This window comes from Vulpes lagopus, chromosome 7 (genome assembly GCF_018345385.1).
Source record: "Vulpes lagopus strain Blue_001 chromosome 7, ASM1834538v1, whole genome shotgun sequence".
Lineage (NCBI taxonomy): Eukaryota > Metazoa > Chordata > Mammalia > Carnivora > Canidae > Vulpes > Vulpes lagopus.
In genome coordinates, this window is record NC_054830.1 from 80,156,969 (window position 1) to 80,172,442 (window position 15,474).

Genomic DNA, 15,474 nt, shown 5'->3' on the forward strand with positions numbered 1-15,474 from the left:
TCAATGAGACAGGGCTTATTTTCTTTCTTTATGTTTTAGGGTGAAATTGTTAAGAAGTATACTCAGTTCAATCCTAAAACCTATGAAGAGAGGATTAATTTAATCCTACAGATGTGTGTAGAAGCTGCAGCAGAAGCTGTAAAACTCAACTGCAGAATTTTGGGAGTAGGTGAGATTGTGAATTGCATATTCAAGAAATGTTCTTTTTGATATATAGAATTGACTGAGTTCTGTTGCATGACTGACCATAAGGTCACTGCCCTTTGTATGTGGCTCCAGGTCCTATATGTGGGCCCCACGGATGGGGTCTTTCTGAAATACCAGTAATCATTACGGGTACAGTGGTGGGGAGCTACAGGTTTAGCTCAGAATTGCCTGACATTTCCTTGCAATCTTTGGTAATATTTGTCCTAGGAGATCTTGGGTGAGTTAATTTGTGTTTGAAACGCAGGGAGTTGGCAGACTTTTCTAAGATTGTGTGTCAGAATTATTTCCCTTGTGTGTGTGGTGGAGCTCAGGTATTTCTACGGGTGGCCGTGTAAATCCCCGGGAAGGAGTCGTGCTGCATTCAACCAAACTGATTCAAGAATGGAACTCCGTGGACCTCCGGACCCCGCTGTCTGACACCTTGCATCTCCCCGTGTGGGTGGACAATGATGGCAATTGTGCTGCCCTGGCGGAAAGGAAATTTGGCCAAGGAAAGGGCCTGGAAAACTTTGTGACACTTATCACAGGCACAGGTGAGGGGAGGATGAGGAGGTTGCTTCAGGAGCTAGATCGTGTGTTGGGGCGCACCCTCAGCGTCCGCCAGGCAGCGTGTAAGTCTAGTGTTAACCTCCTGCTTGAGTAGAGCCAGAAGGGGAGCCCCATGGGAGGGCAGAGGGCCCTCTCAGGCTTTGCCCAGCATGTGCCCTGCCCTGGGCATGCATGTGGACCTCACATTCTCAGGAACTTGTCTGATCTGTTCAGAGCCCTTACTCCCCAAAGCTGCTCATTCCTAGCTTCTCCACCCAGTCTTTTTGGTTAGTATCATATTTGCCTTAACTCTCAGCTCTTATGCTAGGCAGTGGAGACTAATATATTTTTCCTTTAAATGTCTGTGACAAACACCCCCAGGGGTAGCCCCCTCAAGTTCTGAGGTAGATGACATAAGAAGCCCTTTGAGCTGGTCCTCTAGGAGCTGCCAAGTTGGTCAAAACAAACAACCAGTGTTTTTTATTTTTTTATTTTATTTTATTTTATTTATGATAGAGAGAGAGAGAGAGAGAGAGGCAGAGACATAGGCAGAGGGAGAAGCAGGCTCCACGCACCGGGAGCCCGATGTGGGACTCGATCCCGGGTCTCCAGGATCGCGCCCTGGGCCAAAGGCAGGCGCCAAACCGCTGCGCCACCCAGGGATCCCACAACCAGTGTTTTGAAAATAGTCTTGCTCCCTCCATACTGCCATTTTTGCTGAGAATGTTGGCTGGTTTGAGGCCACCAAGATTGGGAGCGGGCGGTGGGACCAGAAAATACCAGAAAGTTCGCTTATTAAAATTCAGCGTTTCTTTTTTTTTTTTTTTCCCTCCCTTGATTAAGCTTTCTTGATTGCTAACTAACAAATGTGTTAGTTTCCAAAGTTGCAAAAAAAAATTGGTTGTGACAGTTTTTGCCAGTTTATTCATTGCTTTAGTGGAGGGATGGACTTTTGGAATTGCCTGCTCTGCCATTTTTGCTGATGTCCTAGTTTAGTTTTGGAATGAGGAAACAGGCTCTGCTGGTAGGTGGTTGAGCCACCATTTGATCCCAGATATATCTAATCTCAAAATTTGTGTGCCCTTAAACTCTACATTACGCCACCTCCTCTAGAAGCTCAGGTCCTTCTCTTAGTCTCAGACACAGTTTTAGCAAACTTGGATATCATTTCCTAGATTTCCTGTCTGAGATAGTTTGCAAATTAAGAGGGGTGGAGTTGAAGAGCAGGTGCCACAGGAAGTAACTGATGGCAGGATAAATCTGAAAAGTAGAGCCTTCTCAGGCTTTTCTCCTTAACAACTCCTAAACTCTGCAAAACAAGAGAGTCACTGATACTCATAATCACTGAGTCACAGATTTTTAGACATGGTGGCATTAAGAGGCAAAATCATAGTTTATATTCTCTGTTTAAGAAAGAAGATGGTGTATGATGTATTTTGGAAAGATGGTATTTTCTTGGGTTTCCCCTATAGCAAAGCCCAAGATGAGGACTTAGGGGTGGGTATTTTATGTTGGAGGTGATCCTGAGAAGTAGGAGTGTAAGAGTGAGAAGAGTAGAACAGAGTAGGTGGAAAGCCATTATCCAAGTTGCCTTGAGGACAGTGGGAGCTAAAATCTACCAGAACCTTCCAAGAAGTCTACAGAATACCATTCAGAGTTGATTGGAGATGGCCTCAGTGAGGAGACAGGCAGTGTGAGTTTGAGGTGAGCCTGAGCCTGTGTGGATCTGTTCCCCACAGCGAGCCAAGTAGATGCAACACAGGGTTGCAACATTAGAGTTAGGGATCTGCTTAAAATATTTCCCTCCAAAATACTTCCAGGTAAAGTGTTGGCCAAGTTTCAGTTATTCAGGAAAAGAGGCAGCATAAAGAACCTTACATTCTAAAGCTTTGCTAGACAGACGAGGCATTGCTATATCACAGCTTCCTGTTTGAGGTGAAGAGCCACCTCAGTGATTATTGTCTTTTGCTGTAGGAATTGGCGGGGGGATCATCCATCAACACGAGTTGATCCATGGAAGCTCCTTCTGTGCTGCAGAACTTGGCCACCTTGTTGTGTCTCTGGATGGGCCTGACTGTTCCTGTGGAAGTCATGGGTGTATTGAAGCATACGCCTCTGGAATGGCCTTGCAGAGGGAAGCAAAAAAGCTACATGATGGTTGGTTTTTTTCTCCTGAGGAATTAAATAGCTAGCTAAATGGTAGACAAGTATTTCAAAGTAGATATTTCAAAAACAGCTGGATACTGAAGACTTAGAACTTTTATCCTTCTCACTTCCCAGAGGAAAGGTGGTGCTTCCTCATACCAAAGCTCTGAAATTCCCCTTAGTCCTGACCCATATTAACACTTTCCCCTCCAGTGGTGGGGATGGACAAGGGTCTTGAGCTCCAGGATAACAGAGACAATTTGATTTTTGTTCCTTCAGCCCCTAGCTGAAGAAATAAATGGATTAACATATTACAGTTGTGAACTCTGAAAAGTCTATTTGAATTAAAGTTATTTCTGGACACGTTATAAAAGTCAGGATGGGTTCTATCTAGTCTAATACAAGAGGGAGTCATTTACTATTATTATAATATACTGTCAAATGCACTGAGAATGGTGGCCAAGGAATATAGATGCATATTAGGAGGACACCAGTGTTCCCTCCCTGCCCTCTTCATACAGGGAGGGGAGCATTAGGGTGCTGTCCAGGGGTTGTGAGAGGGTAAACAGAATTAGCAGGACAAGTTGGGATGAGCCAGGGACGCTTTCGAGCTTGGGAAGCAGTGTGGGTGCATAAAAGGCAAGGTGGATAAAGCATAGCAAGAAGTAGGCCAAGACCAGCAGCTAATGGAGAAGCTTCTAGGGGAAAGACATGATCAGATCAGAATTTTAGACTCTTTACTAAAATGTAACTTTTTGTTTTCTGGGAGAAAAATAGTTGTTGAATAGAGTAGCTTTAGATGGTATAGTTCTAGAGTGATGTCCATTTTTCTAGGTGGACAGGCTGGGAATATAAAAGGAGGAGCAGGTTGTGGCAGAAGGGGATGGCTCGGTGCCTGTGGGACTTTGGGTGGAGATGTGTAGAGGGTAGCTGGCTGTGGGGGTCTGGCGCTCAGGAGAGATGCGTGGGTTGGAGGTGGGGATTTGGGAATCATCAGCCCTGAGGTGTGGCAGTTAAACCTCTGAATGAGACTTGGAGTGAGGCAGGTGTCAGGGTGGAATCCGGCAAAGCAGCATTTAATGGGCAGAAAGGAAAACTGGGAAAGGGTAAACTCACAGCAGCCAAAGGGAGAGTGTTTCAAGGAGAGAGTAGTTGGGAATGTCAAGGGCTGTTAATAAGTAAATCAGAAAAGTTCATTGGCTTTGGCCATGGGGACATCATTTGAAACCCTGCAAATTTTGTTCTTCAATTTCACTGTATCATTAGCCTCCCTTAGGAGCCTGTTTGGACTTTTTTTTTTTTTTTTCCTAATCCTCCCCGTGCCACAACATGTGATACTTCAGTACCACAGATCTACTGTTTATCTGTTTGTGTTTATGTAACTATATGTATAAAAAAGAGTAGGCTTTTTAATTGTTTTTTTCCTGAAGAACCAGTTTTTGTCCTCCTGGGGGAAAAAAACTTATCTTAAGAGAGAGCACATTCAAATAGGGGGAGCAGAAGCCTGACCACAGAGTAAGAGGGAAGAAGTGCCTTGAGGGTGTGGAGGTTGTGGAGTCCCCGGAAAGTCCCTGAGCAGGGGGAGGAAATGAGCTGCAGCGCCTGGGTTGTCTGAGAGAGGGAGAGGAGGAGGGAAGGTATGCAAATACAGGCATGTGTTTAGATGGGGGCAGAAAAGTCAGGGAACCCCTGCCCTGTGGCACCCTTTATCAGAGAGGTGGGCAGTTCGGAGCTCTCCTGGTGGTGGGAGCAGAGTAAAAGGTCTGAGGTTGGAAGCTGAGGAGAGCCCTGAGGAGGAAGGGGAGAGAGCTGGCCGGGCTAGGTAGCAACCCATAGTTGGGATTTTCTCTCGTCAGAGCCCAAGCGTGATAGCAGATGAGGAGGCGGTCTGAGCTGGGCTGATGAGGGGTGGTGAGGGGCAGAAAAGACCAGGACTACAGATAATAGACTTCACTGAGCGCTGACTCTGGCCAGCATTTAACTAAGTTCTGTACGTCCATTATCTCATTTAGTTCCTTAAACAATCCTGCCAGAGTATGTTTTGTAGAGAAGAGAGTATAGAGGTGATGTGACACAGATGGGGTTGTGCAGCTGGTAGTGACCGAGTTGGCAACTGAACCCCTCCCTGGCCATGTCGGTTCTTTAGGCGCTGCCATAGAATGCGGGGCCTTTGCAAGTGATGTGACGTGCATCTTGGTTGGATAAAGAAAGGAGATAAATACCTAGAAGTCTCTGTTTCATGTGGAAGTGAGAAGTAAGGAGGCTAGAGGGCTTGATAGGAGGCTCGGATCGGAGTTGAGGATTTTCCAGTTGGGGAAGTTCTGGGTGATGTGTAACCTAGGCAGCAAAAGGGCAGCAGTGGCCTCTGGAGTCCTGTATGTGGACATTTGTGAATGATAAGCTTTGCAAATGTGAAAAGAAAACACTGTCTTCCCACTTGGGGGCCTGCTGCTTGCGGGCAGACTTCTAAGCTTGGCCCCCTGTGGGGCTGCCACAACTCGCTAATGACCTTGCTTCTCACCTCTGCTCAAACAGAAGACCTGCTCTTGGTGGAAGGGATGTCCGTGCCAAAAGACGAGGCCGTGAGTGCAGTCCATCTCATCCAAGCTGCGAAACTTGGCAACGTGAAGGCCCAGAGCATCTTGAGAACAGGTGAGCATGTGACTCCAGGCAGCTGTGCCACAGGGTGGCCCTCAGACTGCCCAGGGATCCCACACATACCCAGCTGCCCTGGGGATCAGCACTCCAGAATGTGTTCAGAGGTGTTTTTCCTGCTTTCTGAGAGAGAAAAAGGGAATGGCATTCAAGGTATTTGGCAGCATTGCCTTTATTAACAGATTTTGTTTTGTTTTGTTTTACAACTACAAATAAACTACTTGTTCATTTTATAGGAAATCTAAAGAAATATAGGAGATTAAGAAAAAGTATCACTTCATGTTTACCATACACAGATGAACTATTAACATTTCCTTCCAGTCTTCCAATTTTTTTTATATATAGTTGAGAACCTATGGTGTAGTATATAGCATACCTAGCTTTTTAAATTTCAAACTATAACATCATTTTCTCATAGTAAGAACAAATCATGAATAGCTTTACAAGTACTGCCTTCTGTTCTGGGCTACTGACTCCACCATCCTCTGATGTGGTGGTGGTGGTGGTGGTGGTGTTTTAAAGATTTTATTTATTTGAGAGAGAGAGTACAGGCAGGCAGGGAGGGGAGGGAGAGAGAGAACAAGTAGGGAGGGAGGGAGGGAGAGAGAGAGAGAAGCACATTCCCCCCTGAGCCAGGAGCCCAAAGCTGAGTCAAAGGCAGACACTTAACCCACTGAGCCACCCAGGCACTCCCTCTGGCGTTTTTGATTTGGCTCTCCCGAGACTTACTTTCATTTTTGTTTTCTTGTAGCTGGAACAGCTCTGGGTCTTGGGGTTGTGAACATCCTCCACACTATAAATCCTTCCCTTGTGATCCTGTCTGGCGTCCTAGCCAGTCACTACATCCACATCGTCAAGGACGTCATCCGCCAGCAAGCCTTGTCCTCGGTTCAGGATGTGGATGTGGTGGTTTCAGATTTGGTGGATCCTGCCCTGCTGGGTGCTGCCAGCATGGTTCTGGACTATACAACTCGCAGGATCTGCTAGGCCTCCCAGGTGTGGACGTGGACTGAGACTCAGAGCTGCTTTGTGGAATCAGGCTTTTAGATAAGCATTTCTTAAAAAGCAGATTTGGTATTTAAATTTGGTATTTGGCAGGTGACTTTGGCAGTTAATCTTTTGCTTTTCATCTCCTCTTCCAAAGTCACCTTTCCTAACCCCATTTTCGTGGCTGCTGCTCTTTCTGGGTTCATTTTAGCTCAAACCCTGTAAGTATCAGTCACAATCTTCTGTGCCAAAGGAGCTGTGATCGTAGACGAGGATGCCTTAGGGCTCTGCTTACGACCTAGACCTGCAGGCCTTGCCTGGAGGGAGGCTCCAGACTGGAGTGGAGATTATTAATCCTTCTTCCTCTGACCCAAAACTCAGATTGCAGAAGGGGATCCATCCAATCAGGAAGCAGAAGGAAATCTCACTGTGAAAGGCTTAAGTAAACTTTTATTTAAAAAAAAAAAAAAACAGTGTTACTGAGGTATTTTTAAAAGTGTACAATTTGATGAGCTTTAACCTCCATATATACCTGTGAAACCATCACTGCAATCAAGACATTGGACACATCTGTCACCCCCAAATGTTTGCTAAAAGATGTTATTTGTTATTACTCTTGCATAATCTTGAGCAACTTTAGGGACCTGGATGACAGTGGCCTTAGTGACCTTGTCCTTATCTTCTTAAGGACAGCTGAGAAGCCACTAGGACTTACAGTCTCTGAAAGGAGATTAACCACCCCCAAAGGATCTTCATTACTGACAGATACCTCTCCATTCAGTAATTTTTCTTTTTTTTTTTTTAAATATGTATTTGAGAGAAATAGAGCGCACATGCGTGCACAAGCGGGAGGGGTAGAGGCAGAAGGAGAGAAGCAGACTCCCCAATGACCAGAGAGCCTGATGCATGTGGGGCTCAGTCCCACAACCCTGAGATCATGGCCTGAACTGAAGGCAGATGCTTAACCAGGCATCCCTTTGATAACTTTTTATACTAATGTTGAGGATGACCCTGGAGTATCTATTAATAGCTGTGTTTGTAGAGCCCATATCTGTGATGTGTACTGTGGCAAAATAAGATTCTGTGCTTTCACTGGTGTTAAGAAGGCCAAGGTTCTTGCTATCAATTTTAATGTCGGAGAAATACTAATACCCATCATTTATTAAGTGCCTACTGTATACCAGGCTCTGAACTAGGTGCTTCATATACATTATTCTAAATTCTTAAAACCTGTGAGGTGAGTGTCCTAATTTACATTTTATATGATCCTAAACTAAGTCTTGGTGTGTTTAAATGATGTACCTAAAGCTAAGTGGCGACTGAGTCTTAGAAAAACAGGGTTTGATTCCAGGTCCCTCTGTGCTTTTCTGCTAAGCCACCCAGCCTCTCATATAAAAAACTTGCAAAATGTGAATATATCCTAATTTACTTTAGACTACCTGCAGCTTTAATAAGATGGACTCAATTTGTCTTTGATGCTGTCCCTCGATAAATTTAATCGAATATTCCTCTATGCTGTAGACATTTTGCCAATACAGTATTTGGTCTAATGACAGGTTTTTTTATGGGTACTTTTAGATCTAAAACATATGCATGTTTCAGATTACTTTAGGAAAACCTGAAGGTTTCCATTGTTTTGGTGTTAGCATACAAAATAAAGTGAAAGAATTAATATTGCATTTGAAATCCTTCCTTCCTGGTGGGTTAATGTGAAAAGATAGATTGGTTGATTCCTAGAATTTGACCAGCCCTGAAGTAATCTTCAGGTCCTGGTTATTGTTGAAAAATTCCACAGTGATTCCTAGGAAGGAAGCTAGTATGCTTGGCTCTCAGTGTCTGGGGTGAGGTGGTATGCTCCGAAGGGGCATCCGTTGTTCCTTGGTGACATCTGTAACTGCTCTGTACACCAGAGTTGCATTGCTACCAAGTTTCATACCAAATATTTGGAAGGATGGTACTAAATCTAAAACCAAATCTTAGTTTTTATTAAATTTATGGAAAGGTTAATATATTCCAACATAATTATTACTTATAGTGAAATAATCACATATTAATTTATTTTATTGTAAATATTTTTATGTTACTGTTCTGAGCCAAATTCTAAAGAAAAAATAAAATATATTTCTTTGTGGAAATCCTAACATTTTTGCATTTTGTTTTCTTATTTAACTCTCTAGCTAAAAGTGTCTTCCCATAAGAGATTTATATTGTTGCATTGTTTTACTTTTTAAAGGTCATGTAACTTCTTAAGGCATCTAATAGGAATTTCTTAACCAAAAAAAAATTTTTTTATAATAGGAAGCATTGCTATATAACATTTATATATATAGCAAAATGATCACCAGAGTAAGCCTAGTTAAGAACTATCATACAAAAAAAAAAAAAAAAAGAACTATCATACAAACAGAACTTTTCTCTCCTGTGATGAGAACGTGTAAGATCTACTCATGTAGCGGCTTTCAGATATATAGTATAGGCATACCTCATTTTACCGCGCTTCACAGATACTGTGTTTTTTACAAACTGAAGGTTTGTGGTAACCCTGCCTGCATCACATAAGTCTATTGGCACCATTTTTCCAACAGCATTTGCTCACTTTGTGTCTCTGTCACACTGTAGTAATTCTCGTAGTATTTCAAACTTAATCATTGTATTTGTTGCAGTGATCTGTGATCGGTGATCTTCGATGTTACTATTGTGCTCTGGGGGCATGAACTGTACCCATAAAAGATGGTGAACTTAATTGGGAAATGCCTGTATTCTGTTCCATTGACAAGCCGTGTCTCCATCCTCTCCCTCTCTTCACCCCTCCCTATTCCCTCAGACACATAGTGAAATTCAGCCAATTAATAACCCTACAGTGGCCTCTATGTATTCACGTGAAAGGAAGAGTTACACATCTCTCACTTTAAATCAGAAGCTAGAGATGAGTGAGAAAGGCATGTCAAAAGCTGAGACAGGCTAAAGCTAGGCTTCTCATGTCAAATAGCCAAGCTGTGAATGGAAAGGAAAAGTTCTTCAAGGAAATTAAAAGTGTTACTCAAGTGAACACACAAAAGGTAAGAATTATTGCTGATATGGAGAAAGTTTTAGTGGTCTGGTCTGGATAGAAGAACAAAGCAGCCACAACACTCCCTTAAGCAAAAGCCTCATTCAGAGCAAGGCCCTAACTCTCTTCAATTCTATGAGGGCTGAGAGGTGAGGAAGCTACAGAAGAAAGTTGGAAGCTAGCAGGGGTTGCTTCATGAGGTTTAGGGAACGAAACTGTCTCCACGGAAGTGCTGATGTAGAGGCTGCACCAAGTTCTCAGAAGATCCAGCTAAGAGAATTCATGAAGGTGGCTGCACTAAACTACAGATTTTCAATGAAGACAAAACAGCCTTATATTGGAAGAAGATGCCTTCTAGGACTTCCATAGCTAGAGAGGAGAAGTCAATGTCTGGCTTCAAACTTCAGAGGACAGGCTGACTCTCTTGCTAAGGGCTAACGCAGCTGGTGACTTAAGTTGAAACAGTGTTCATTACCATTCTGAAAATCCTAGAGCCCTTAAGGATTATGCTAAATCTACTCTACCTGTGCTCTGTAAATGGAACAAAGCCCGGATGACAGCACATCTGTTGACAACATGGTTTGCTGAATATTTTAAGCTCACTGTTGAGACCTGCTCAGAAAAGATTCCTTTCAAAATATTACTGCTCATTGACAAGGCATCTGGTCATCCAAGAGCTCTGATGGCGATGTACAATGACATTAATGTTTTCAAGCCTGCGAACAAAACATCCAACCTGCAGCCCATGGATGGAGGAGTCATTTCAAATTTTAAGCCTTATTAAGAAATATGTTTTGTCAGGCTATGGCTGCCATAGGTGATTCTTCTGATGGATCTGGGCAAAGTTAATTGAAAACCTGGAAAGGATTCACCATTCCTGATGCCATTAAAATTTGTGGGGTGCCTGAGTGGTTCAGTTGGTTGAGTGTCCCAACTCTCAGCTCAGCTCTTAATCTCAGGGTCGTGAGTTAAAGCCCCATGTTGGGTTCTGTGCTGGGTATGGAGCCTACTAAAAAAAAAAAATTCATGGAAGAGGTCAAAACATCAATATGAGGGGCACCCGGGCAGCTCAGTCGGTTAAGCTTCTGCCTTCAGCTCAGGTCGTGATTCGGGAGTCTCAGGATTGAGCCCAGCGTTGGGCTCCTTGTTCGGCTGGGAGCTGACTTCTCCCTCTCCCTGCTCTTGCTCTCTCTCGCTCTCAAATAAAATACTAAAAAAAACAAAAACAAAAACAAAAAACAAAACCCAACATGAACAGCAGTTTGGAAGAAGCGGATTCCAACCCTCACAGAATGACTGAGAGGTTCAAGACTTCAGTGGAGGAAGTGCAGATGTGATGGAAATAGCAAGGGAACTAGAATTCAAAGTGGAGCCTGAAGATGTGTCTGAATTGCTATAATCTCGGGATAAAACTTTAATGGGTGAGGAGTTGCTCTTTATGGATGAGCAAAGAAAGTGGTTCTTGAGATGGTTATCTACTGGTGGAGATGCCGTGAAAGCTGCTGGAACGATAGCAGCAAATTTAGAAATTACATAAACTTGGTTGATAAAGCAGCAGCAAGGTTTGAGAGAACTGACTCCAGCTTCAAAAGAAGTTCTATTGTGGGTAAAATGCTGTCAAACAGCATCAAACACTACAGAGCAATTGTTCATGAAAGGAAGAATCAACTGATGCGGCAAACTTTACTGTTGTCTTATTTTAAGAACTTGCCCCAGCTGCCCCATCTGCCCCAGCCTTCAGCAACCACCACCCTCACCAGTCAGTGGTCATCAACTTCGAGGGTAGACTCTCCACCAGCAAAAAGGGAACTCACTGAAAGCTCATGATGGTTAGCATTTTTAGCAGTGAAGTATTTTTTAATTAAGTTATGTACATTTTTTAGACATAATGCTATTACATACTTCACATATTACAGTATAGCATAAACATAATGCACTGAGAAACCAGAAAATTCATTTGACTCACTTTATTGCAATGGTCCCTCTTGCAGTGGTATGGGACTGAACCTACAGTACCTTCAAGGGAGGCCTATATTATTAACTGTAATTGCCATGCTGTACCTTACTTCCCCATGGCTTATTTTATAACTGGAACTTTGTTGCCTCTTTAGATTCCCTTTACCCATTTCACCTATACCCTCCCTACCCCTCACATCTGACAACCACCAGTTTGTTACTGGTTCTCTGTATCTATGAGCATGGTTGTTGCCTTTTGGTTTTCAAATTCCACACACAAGTGAGATCACACAGTATTGGTCTTTCACTGACTTTGCCCTCAAGGTCTATCCATGTCACAAATGGTAATATTTCATTCTGTTTGATGGCTAAATAATATTTCATTGTGTGCTTGTGTATACACAGAAAAATACATATACATATATACACATTTTCTTTATTCATTTATCCCCTGATGACACTTAGGTTGTTTCCATATGTTGGCTATTATAAGCAATACTGCAGTGAACATGGGGGTGCATTTGTGTTTTCAAGTGAGTCTTTTCATTTTCTTTGGAAAAATACCCAGAAGTGGAATTGCTGGATACGGTAGTTCTGCTTTTACTGGATTTTTAAAGATCATTTATTTTAGAGAGTGAGAGTGCAAGTGTGAGTGGGGGAGGGGCAGAGAAGGAGAGAATCTCAAGCAGACTCCCCACTGAGCACGAAGCCCGACTTGGGGCTTGATCTCAAGACCCTGAGGTCCTGATCCCTGCTGAGATCAAGAGTCAGATGCTTAACTGACTGAGCCACCCAGGTGCCCCGTAGTTTTACTTTTAAATCTTTGAAGAACCTCCATACCATTTTCCACAGCGGCTGCATCAATTTGCTTTCCCACCAACACAGCGCAAGGGTGCCCATTCCTCCACATTCTGACACTTGTTTTTTATAATAGCCATTGTTAACAGGTAAAAGGTGATGTCTCACTATGGTTTTGATTTGCATTTCCCTGATTAGGGATATTAAGCATCTATTCATCTGCTGGCCATCTGTGGATCTTTAGAAAAATGTCTGCTGAGACTCCTTGACCAATTTTTAATTGGATCTTTTTGGTTTGTTTTTGCTATTGAGTTATGGGAATTTTAAAATATATTTTGGACATTAACCCCTTATTAAATACGAGTTGCAAATACTTTCTCCCACTCATTAGGTTGCCTTTTTGTTGGTTTCCCTTTGCTATACAGAAGCATTCTGGTTTGATGTAGTCCTACTTGTTCATTTTTGCTCTTGGGGTCAGATTAAAAAAATCACCGAGATTGATGTCAAGGAGCTTACTGCCAATATTTCACGTCTTACCTTCAAGTCTTTAATACACATTGAGTTAGTTTTTGTGTGGTATAAAATAGTGATCTAATTTTCTCAACAGCATTTACTGAAAAGATGGTCTTTGTTTTTTTTAAAGATTTTATTTATCCATGAGAGACACAGAGAGAAAGGCAGACACATAGGCAGAGGGAGAAGGCTCCATGCAGGAAGCCCAATGTGGGACTCGATCCCAGTACCCCAGGATCATGCCCTGAGCCAAAACCAGATGCTCAACTACTGAGCCACCCAGGCGTCCCAAGACGGTCTTTTCTTGATTATATATTCTTGCCTCCTTTGCCATAAATTAACTGACCATATATCCATAGGTTTATTTCTACACTCTCTGTTCTGTTCCATTGATCCACATCTGCTTTTATTTATTTTTTTCAGGTCTGCTTTTATGCCAATACCATACCGTTTTGATTACTGTAGCTTTGTAATACAGTTTGAAATCAGGGAGCATGCATGATGCCTCCAGCTTTGTTCTTCCTCAAGATTGTGTTTGCTATTTTAGGGTTCCACACACATTTTAGGATTTTTTTTTTTTTTAAATTTTAAGATTTATTTATTTGGTGGGGGAGAGGGAGAGTCTTAAAGCAGACTACATACTGAGCACGGAGCCTGATACGGGGCTTGGTCTCACAACCCTGAGATGAAACCAAAGGTTAGTCACTCAGGCACTTAGGATTGTTTTAAAATATGCCACTGAAATTTTGAGAGATTGCATTGAATCTGTAGGTTGCTTTGACTATTTTAATAATATTCTAATCCATAAGTATGCAACATCTTTCCTTTTTTTTGTCTTCAATTTCCTTTGTTAATGTCTAAGGGTTTTTAGTGTACAGGTCTTTCACATCTTTAAATTTATTCCTGGGTATTTTGTTCTTTTTGATGCCATTATAAATGGGACTATTTTCCTAATTTCTCTTTCTGGTAGTTTGAGTATACAAAAATGCAAGAGATTGCTGTATATTGGTTTTGTGTCCTGTAACTTACTGAATTTATTAGTTCCACGTTTCTTGGTCTTTAGGGTTTTCTCTATATAATGTCACATTATCTGCAAAGACTGACAGCCTTTTGTTTTTCTTGCCTATTTGCTCTGGCTAGAACTTCCAATACTATGTTAAAATTTGAAATTTGATATTAAAAGCAAAGTGGCCCAAAGAAGTTTGAAACTAAATGCTGAACACTGAGTTGCTGTACTAACTCCTTTTTATGGAGCCCCATGTGGGTAATGGAAGAATCAGAAACAATTTCAAGTTATTGCTGCTGTGGAACAAACCACCTCAAAACTTAAGAGGTTCAAACAATAATCCTTTTTCTCATGGTTTCTGTGGATCAGGAATTTAGGAAAGGCTCTATTTGGCAGTTCTGACTCAGGGCATCTGATGCAATTGCAGTGACAGTGGCTAGAGCCGGAATAGCAGGAAGTTAGAGCTCTAGGGACTGGCCAGGTATTCCTGTTTGTTGTTTCAGGATCTCACTGTGGGCTGGTTTGGGCTTTCTCACAATGTGGCTTCAGGATGATAAAGCTTTTTACATGGTGGTACAAGGACTACTGGCCTGTGTAGTTTGCATGTTCCAACAAACCAGCTGTGAGCTTGTTGCATTTTATGATCTGGCTGTGGAAGTCACCTAACAGTACTTTTGTTAATACTAACTAGTCCCCTTTTGATTGAGGGAATGTCAGATTTTACTGATCTTTACGACTGCCACATCTACTCTCAAGAAGCCCATCTGGTGTAAGAGGCAAGACCAAAAGGTAAGGTGCCCCAGATAGAGGGCCATGGGAGCTCACGGAAGGCATTGGTGGAGGTTACCTTAGAGCTGTTCTTAACCTGGCTGGAAGGGCATTAGCAAGGCCCAGAAGTGGCTAAAGGGAAGGAGTGAGCTAAGAGGCCAGAAATGTGAACCAGATCAAAGAATGCCCAATTAAGCAGCTTGGGGGGAGGGGGGAGAGACATGGGCATAAAAGTAATGAAGGCTCCTTTCCCCTACAGATATAATTAACATAGGAAAGATGGTGGATTTTCCTTCTTGCCAATACCTACCCTTCTCCTGAGTGGCATTACAGGAATTTACATCAGTCTCTAACTTAGGAATAATACCAGATAGCTGTAAGCAGATTTCTGACTTGGCTTTGCTTGAACCATCACCTAAAATGTGACAGGATGAAGACAGAACACATGTGTTGAAGCCCGAATGAAACACAATCTAAGTGGTACCTACTGTATATATCAGTATGGTCCAGAACTTGGTGATGGAAATGTTCTCTAACACGTGCTGTGCAGTTGCGATGCTATCTAACCACATGTGGCCATTGAGTGTATGAGATCTAGGCCTAAAAATGTATTTTCAATTTAAATAACAATGTGAGCTTAGTGTATTGACCAGTAAGTCCTAGTTGAAGGATCTGACACTGAAGTACGAACAGTTGCTATGGCTAGCACAGACCCCAACATATGCTGTAGGAATCCAGAGTAATGGGACTAGCCACAAAATAATGCCTTCCTGATTCAGGTTTACTGGCTGAATCCGAAGGAATTCTATATCTAGAGAGACCCCTGTTGAAAAATACTATCCAAGACCCTGAAGTAGGGACA

The 15,474-nt window shown here is 42.5% G+C and overlaps 1 protein-coding gene across 4 annotated transcripts in view; it reads left to right on the forward strand.

Moving 5' to 3' along the window:
• Nucleotides 1-6,993, forward strand: part of GNE (glucosamine (UDP-N-acetyl)-2-epimerase/N-acetylmannosamine kinase) — a 41,484-nt gene extending 34,491 nt beyond the window's left edge. For all 4 annotated transcript variants that reach the window (XM_041762556.1, XM_041762557.1, XM_041762558.1 and 1 more), the window contains exons 8-12: nucleotides 40-169; nucleotides 519-740; nucleotides 2,710-2,892; nucleotides 5,416-5,532; nucleotides 6,287-6,993. In XM_041762556.1, the coding sequence (XP_041618490.1) occupies nucleotides 40-169; nucleotides 519-740; nucleotides 2,710-2,892; nucleotides 5,416-5,532; nucleotides 6,287-6,522 (888 nt within the window). In that variant the 3' untranslated portion in view covers nucleotides 6,523-6,993. The remainder of the gene's footprint in view (nucleotides 1-39; nucleotides 170-518; nucleotides 741-2,709; nucleotides 2,893-5,415; nucleotides 5,533-6,286) is intronic.
• Nucleotides 6,994-15,474: the final 8,481 nt, after the last annotated feature.